This window comes from Acyrthosiphon pisum, chromosome A1, assembly GCF_005508785.2.
Source record: "Acyrthosiphon pisum isolate AL4f chromosome A1, pea_aphid_22Mar2018_4r6ur, whole genome shotgun sequence".
NCBI classification, from domain to species: domain Eukaryota; kingdom Metazoa; phylum Arthropoda; class Insecta; order Hemiptera; family Aphididae; genus Acyrthosiphon; species Acyrthosiphon pisum.
Genome location: NC_042494.1, coordinates 109,416,095 through 109,424,109, shown reverse-complemented (window position 1 = coordinate 109,424,109; position 8,015 = coordinate 109,416,095). Strand labels below are relative to the sequence as shown.

Genomic DNA, 8,015 nt, shown 5'->3' with positions numbered 1-8,015 from the left:
CCTCCTACACGGATTCTGCAGTGGTACAGCTTTGGATGAAATCGAAAGAATGAGACAACATCGTCAAAATATATCGGAAGAAATTGTAAATGAAGGACAATAAATTATAAGTACTGTAAAACAACAAAATATATTATAAATATAATGATCTCATAATGAAATTTTGAATGAAAAATTAAAATTGATTTATATTATTCGTGTTAATACCAGCATTGAATAAACAGAAAAAAATTTCAATTTGTTGTGTCAAACAAAATAAGTCTTGTAATTTCACGACCCCATAAACTTATTTATTTATTAATAAATCATAATCATCAGTAGTTTGATTCTTTTTATTAAATATAAGAAATTTGTTTCATAAATATTTTTTAAACGTTTAATAAAAAAATTTAATTTTAACTAAAAAGTAGAAAATAAAAAAAATTTAAAAGTGGGTGGTGCATCATACATAACATTTAAAGCCGAGCTAAGTCTCACATACACTTCTCTGTTCAATCCTGTATATAAGATAGTGACTGGGAGTATATGTCAAGTATAAGAGCACCACCCACTTTTAAATTTTTCATCAGCAAATTTTTCATTTTAGAAAAGTGTTTTTAAAAAAATTTTTTTATTTTTTTTTTTAATAGCATTATTCAATCATTTTTCATAAGCAAATGAAAAAAAAAAACAAAAAACCCAATGTTTAGAAGTAAATAACTTTAATTGTATTTATGCAATATAAAATATGGGCACAATGTTGCATAAATAATTTTCCACCCTATATGTCCAGACATTTTGGAACCACTACTACAAACACAGAAAGATAAAAGTTGTCCCGCGCAAAACAGTTTTTGGTATGTTGTACATATGTAAGACGGAGACAACACATGCGAGTGTAGCGTCCTCTTAACTTGTTATATTATCTTATTGAAAACTTTTAAAATCATTAATTATAAAATATTGGAAACACATATATTTATTTTATAGTATTTCAAAACAAAACCAAAAATGGGGTGTGATCCATTAGATGTGTCTGATGATCCAACAGCATTATACGTAATAATTACTATAAAATTAATTTGCATTATCAAACTGATTTAATTGTTAACATGAATTTTACTTTTCAGGCAGCAAAACTAGTATGGTGGACGACAATTTTAAAATTATCTGAATTCATTGAGACTGTGAGATCATTTATTAGAGTGCATTATACTTATTTAACAATACCACTATTTTTATGAGATTAATTCATTGCTAACTAAATAATGAAAACATAATTTTTATTTTCACAGGTTTTCTTTGTACTTCGAAAAAAACAAAATCAAGTTTCTGCACTTCACATATACCATCACATAACAACTTTTTTTTTAATATGGATAGCCACAAGAATAAACCCAGGTAATCACCTAAAGTTTTTAAGATCATTATATATAATTAAAAGTTATTATAAGCTTATCAAATTTAAGTAAAATGTTCTATTAAGCCAAATACATAAATATAATAATACTATAGGAATATGTTATGATAAAAGATTTTAAATGTATCGGTTTTAAAATTGAAAATAAGAAATGGGTGTGTGGAAAAAAATTCATTTTTGGGAGGCCAAGTACTATAAGAAACTAGGTCAGAGGTCTTCAACCTTTTTAAGCATTGGGCCACCTATTATTCGTAAAAAAATCTCGCGGGTCACATTCATAATAAAAACATAATATATACACAACATGTTATGCATAAAATGTGTTCACGAGCTTCAAATAACGACAAGTCGGGCCGCGGGTTGAAGACCCGTGGGTAAAGTACTAGATGAGTCTCGGATTATTTGAGGTACTAGACTAGTTGTAGAATATTTTTCGGTAACTACTATACATGGTGTCACACATTTGTACACGTAGTCAGTTTGACGCAAACCAAATTGAACGCATACGAAATTTCGACGCATTTTTTTTTTTTTTTTTGTAAACATATAATACTAAAAATGTAAACGTGTAACATCAGAAATTTCTGATTTAATCACTTTTATCATTATTGCTATTCGTGACGTTCAAAGTTTAAAACAAACCTCTAATACGCAATATATGACGCATATCAAAATTACCGCGAAATTACGTATAAGCATAACAATCCGGTACCGCATTAGTGTATTAGCAAAATAAATCCTATATCAAACTAGTGTAGCACCTAAAATAATTGGAACCGAACTACTTACTAGAATACAAATTTAATTTTGGGATCCGACTCTTATGCAGCTGACATTGCTTACAATTAAATCCTTCAGTTCTCTAAAGTCAATCAAGCTCCGCTATTTTTAAACATAAAAACTCTGAACTCCGAATTAATGAATTATCCAAAATCAAAATGTCAAGTGGCAATATATGAGACTACCTACTGTTGTATTAAAATAATTTTAAAAACGTATAGGCAAGTGCCTAAATAGGCATAATAGTATAAAAAATATAAAAATGTATTATAATAATTTCTAATTAAACTCAATTATTATTCAGAGCATTGACATTATTGCTATTTACGATAACATAGTAATTAATATTTTACCAATAATTGTGATTCTTATAATACATTGTAAAACAATTGTTTTAGGTGGTATTGTACGGATACCAGTTATGTTAAACAACACGGTCCACATGGTTATGTATTCATATTACTTATTATCATCTATGGGTCCAGGAATACAAAATAAAATTAACAGTTACAAAAAGTACATTACTATCATACAAATGGTAAATACGTAGTTTAAATATTTACGTTTTAAGATATTTAAAATTAGACTTTAAAATCAGTTCCAGATTTTAACAAGAACATTTAATAAAACACGAATTTTAATGTTCTTGTAACGGTGTATAACCGACAATTTTTTTTTGTCGTTCGAATTCGTTTCAATATATGTGCATAAAACTAACATTATTATACATAAATCATTAGCATATTATGTGTTACTACTTGCGCGCAGTCATACATATGTTTAATGTTGACCCTTGTTTTTTTCTAGGTACAATTTTGTATTTTGATCGTTAACTCAATATTTTATTTGACTCCTAGCTGCCAAGTACCAAATATTTACGGATTGGTATTCATACCTAATGTTTTTATTGTATTTTATATGTTTTACGACTTTTACCGAAAATCATATATTAAAAAAAAACCTGTAGACCGTCGCAATAGTATGAGTATAAAAATTAGCAATAATAATAACAATAATATTAAGATTAAAGGAAAACTTTAAAAATGATTATTTATAACATAAAGTTAATTAGGAATAATTCTTCATTTTTAGTATACCTAATATGTAGTTGAGAGGCATTATATCATAAAACTTTTAAGTTTTACATGCTATACCTATTCTTTAATAAGTTCAATTAAATTATTATAAATGTATAACTTTAAAAAGTTCTATAACTATTATTTAACAATTTATGTATCATCATCATTATTTATTGTCGCTATTTTCTAAAATAAACATAATTTAATAATTTAACTATAATTTATCTATTTTATAAATCATTTATAAGTTTAATGACTACATGGATATATTTATTAAAATTATAATTAATTCATTAAACGCATTAAGTAAAATTCTATGTAATTTTTATAAAATACTTCTTCAAATTAATTATTTATCTACTGCACCTAGGGGTTTTACAAGGAAATTAAAAATGTTTGTGTAATAATAATTCAACATAAATATATATTTACAGGCTATTTATATATTTTAAATTAAAACATAAATGTGATTTTAATTCGAAAACTAAACTATTCATTAATAAAAATATTTTAAAACCGTGCATCATTCTTATAGGGTTCATTTGTAATAAATAGTTAACTACAACTATTCCGTTATTTATTTTTATTATAATTCTGTTTTCTGTGTAATTTTGTGCTAGTATTAATATAAATTAGTTATTAAAATATTTTAAGTTACATATTTGAATTATTATTTTAACTATTATATTTGCTGTATATAATTTTAATTTTAGTAATAATAAATGTTATGCGCCTAAATACGTTATATGTTTATCTAAGTGTATTACTTTTGTTCTAAATCTTTAAATTATTTAAAATTAATAAGATTAGGTACCTACTAGTTCAAGTTTAATAACAATATTTATGTAAATCACACAATTATAGGAAGTTATATAAGCATTTGTTGTCTCTGTCTTACATGTGCGTAACATACCAAATTTTACGCTCAGCAGATCACATTTTAGTTTAAAAATTATAGTGAATTGACATCTTATAAAATTTAAAGGTAAGATTATTTGGGGCATCTCATAAGCTTTTTATTATGTTTTAATTTTAAAGCAAGTTATGAGTATTGTAAAATTGTAAATTATTTGTACATCTTAAAATACTCATAACTCGCTTTAAAATTTTATAAGAGGTCAATTCACTCTGATATTTGAACTAACGGAGCTAAACGTGATCTGCTATTTTGCTGAGCATAAAATTTGGCATGCTACGCACTTGTAAGACGGAGACAACAAATGCCTGTATAACGTTCTCTTAAGTATACTGATAATATTTTAAGATATTATAGTAGTATACAACTGCATACACATTTACTATATTAACATCGTATCATAAATTATTTGTCAAACATGGATGAAATATTTATTGAATATATAATATATATTATATATAGGTACTTAGTCAAAGTAGAGCATTAATTGCGTAGAGCGCCGAAATTATTGAGGAAATAGACATTTACCTGGCTGTATAGTGTATACCGAGTGATCCATTTAACGTAAGTTTGTTATTAAAAATAACATTTTTCTAAAAAAAAAAATATTTTTACTATTTTTAATCGTTATCTTATTTTAAATTGTTTTATTACAACATGCATGTTTATTTTCTCATTCTAGTGTAGAAAATGTTTTTGAGAACTTCGATTTAAAAAAAAAATCTAATTTTGGAGAAGTAGCTTAAGAATTATTTAAAGTTTAGATGAGCGGATATGAGTAAAGTACCCCTGGTACCCCGTCGCAAAAAGTTGGTCTACTACTCCGCTTATCTAAACTTTGAATTCGTCTTATAACTTATAAGTTACTTGTCTGAAATTTGGTTAATATTTAATAATCGTTTTATTATAATCAGTAGATTTATAAATCAAAATACCCGAATTCTGCTTCGGAATATTAAACTAAAAATGTACGTTGTCATTTAAAAGAGTTAAAACTCAAAAATTATAACGATAAAACTTACTACAAATAGCATTTTTTTCAAATATAGTGTTTTGTGATGGCTTAAATAATTATATAAGAGAAATATTTTGAAAAACGTTAATGTTTTCTGATTTAATGAGTGTCTTACGTTAAATGGATCAGCTCGTATATTATATAAACTTGCAACAATCGTACAAATTATTGACGTATTCATACGATTGTAAAGAGAAAAAATAGCCTTCAATCTGTTTTATATAATATCATCCACCTATTTACGGCCGTACTTATAAATGTAATGGAAACACAGGTAATACTTTTATTATGAAAACCGCAAACCAAAAGAAATGTAGGGAACTACATATTCATTAAAAAAAAAAAAATAGATAGAATGGACATAAAACAATTTAAAATGTTTTTATTAACATTTTTATTTAAATTTTATTTTTAATTTAAAAAAATTGTGCATTTAAAATAAAGTCAGTCAATTCTACTGAATTATACAACTAAAATATTATATCAAAAATCTTTATTGAGTCAAAACAATCATAAGTATACTATAATTAAAGTTTGAAGTGTGGGCGAATTTGATTTTTTTCACGAATTATAATTCCTATTATAAGCCCTATATACAAGGTTACTGGATAACCTATTACTAGATCAATAAAGAATCTATTTTAAAGGTTTTTCACTCATTTTCTCGAAAAGTATTAACGGAAATTATTGTCATACGTAACTTTAAGTAATTACAAAATAAAATGTTATCGTTGTGATAATGTGATTTATTTAACTTTTTAACTTTTTTTATTGACATCATATAATTATAAATTCATAGTACAAAGCAAAATATTTTACCGAGAAATTCAATACATAAAAATCTCGAATGTGTTAATAAGTTATATTAACTATTAAGCACTATTATAGCTTATAAATAATTTAAATTTTAAGTTGATATAAGTGGAACAGTTGTAACCCGCAATATATTTGTCTACTAATCGGATATATTAAACTTTAAATAGGTACTATTATAATTTATAACTGAATAACTATATTCGTTAAAAACTCGATTTTCATACGTTGAAATTTTCAGAAAAATAGGTATTCTGCTTAGGAATATGAAATTAAAAATATATGCTATCGTTCAAAAAGTAAAAAGCAAAATAATAAAGCGCAATATAAATATATATAATATACATATATTTTTTTTAATGTTTTGTTATTACTTCAAATTATGTAAAAAAAATATTAGGTATCAAAAAGTTAATACTTTTTGAGGAAATCAGTATTTACCTTTAAAAGAATAACTTGGTATAATAAATCGTTAATTTTTTATGTACATGCTAATAAAATTAAAAAGTGTAGTGTATATTAAGTCTGGCATTTGAATGCAATCATTTTAGTTTGATTACATTTTGACTATACATCTAAAATATCTCGAAAATCTTGGCAAACGATTCGGCTTTTAAGCTTTTAAAATTTGAAATACACTTAATGAGTTGTTTCAACTATATGAACTTTATAGTTTAAAGTCAGATACAAATTAATTTATCACTTTTTCTAATCGTTATGTTATTATCATAATTTAATTATAAATAAGATTTGTATTATTAATTATTATAATATATATATAGGTATATACATTGGTGCGCCATTCATGAATTAAATAATAAGTCAGACGAATTCGATACGAAGTTTTATAAACTAATAACACAATTTACATAAAAAAAATATTACGTTCATATTCGTGTATTAAGGTAGTAAAGTAACTGTCGATAAAATCATTGGTTGACATATTATAATAATTATTATACAGTAACCTATGTGTTGTGTACCATAACTCCAAAATACAAGGAAGTTACGCAAAGATATAATGTACGTATCTATATATTATTATGTACCTTTGAAAAATGGTTGTACTAACTTATATGCTAATTCAATTAAAAATAAGTAGGCGGGGGACGACATAAAGTATGTCTACTTAAATAAAAAATATTCACTATTATATTACCAGTAAGGTAAACACATGTCGCGTAGGTGGCGACACTCTAGTTTAATTATACGGTTGCAGGGAACTCATGTTATAGGGTAGTTTAATAAGTATTTTTATTTTTAAAATAGTTTGATAGATCCGTAAGTTAATGGAGGTGACGAAAGAATTTTTTGAAAAGCTAGATGCTTTTGTCGATCAATATGGAGGTACGTAATATTTCATATAAGTTTAATTTATGAAATAAAAAATATTATTAAGTACAATACTCAATTGTAAATAATAATTATAGGTTTGGTAATTTTAATAGTTTGAATTAATGTCATAGGATTGATGTTGTTATCGGACACCAAACCACTTAAACTTAATTAGTTATAAGTATTTTAAAATTCATTTGTTGCATTGATAAATTATGCGTTTAAATATAGTTACATAAATATAATTTTTTAGATATTTACTGTACAATATATCCTGGATAATATCATAACTCACATACAATGATAACGAAATAATTTGGTTGGGTTTTTTATTTCACTTAATATATAAAATATAAAAACTTCAAATTAAAAAGGTGGGTAAGTGGATGTCGCTCTGCTGTACAGCAGGTTACAAGTGAGACACTGTATAATGGATAGAATTAAATTTGAATTCAATGATATAATATCACTGCATAAGAAAAACGATTCTGAGCGGAGACGGTTTGTCAGTCTAGGTATTAGACATACCTATTATAGGTATACTTATCAGCTATAGTATTAAAAAAAAATTTAATTGATAAATTATAATAAGTATCAATAATAAATTCCAAATTATTCATATCACAATATCCATCAGTAACACGTTATACATCAACAACAAACCGTGTTACTATCATA

At 25.0% G+C, this 8,015-nt stretch overlaps 3 protein-coding genes across 4 annotated transcripts in view; 2 read left to right on the top strand and 1 right to left on the bottom strand.

Annotated features, from left to right (window-relative positions):
* The window catches only part of LOC100569447 (elongation of very long chain fatty acids protein 4), a 4,314-nt gene extending 873 nt beyond the window's left edge, over positions 1–3,441 (top strand). Inside the window, exons 3-7 of the mRNA XM_008184278.2 lie at positions 970–1,038; positions 1,110–1,166; positions 1,275–1,380; positions 2,578–2,717; positions 2,987–3,441. Coding sequence (XP_008182500.2) covers positions 970–1,038; positions 1,110–1,166; positions 1,275–1,380; positions 2,578–2,717; positions 2,987–3,220 — 606 coding nt within the window. The 3' untranslated portion in view covers positions 3,221–3,441. The remainder of the gene's footprint in view (positions 1–969; positions 1,039–1,109; positions 1,167–1,274; positions 1,381–2,577; positions 2,718–2,986) is intronic.
* LOC100166798 (oxysterol-binding protein-related protein 9) overlaps positions 1–8,015 on the bottom strand; it is a 45,349-nt gene that overhangs the window by 23,262 nt on the left and 14,072 nt on the right. The window lies entirely within an intron of this gene.
* LOC100169226 (elongation of very long chain fatty acids protein AAEL008004) overlaps positions 6,980–8,015 on the top strand; it is a 14,297-nt gene continuing 13,261 nt past the window's right edge. The window contains exon 1 of the mRNA XM_016803894.2: positions 6,980–7,349. Coding sequence (XP_016659383.1) covers positions 7,292–7,349 — 58 coding nt within the window. The 5' untranslated portion in view covers positions 6,980–7,291. The remainder of the gene's footprint in view (positions 7,350–8,015) is intronic.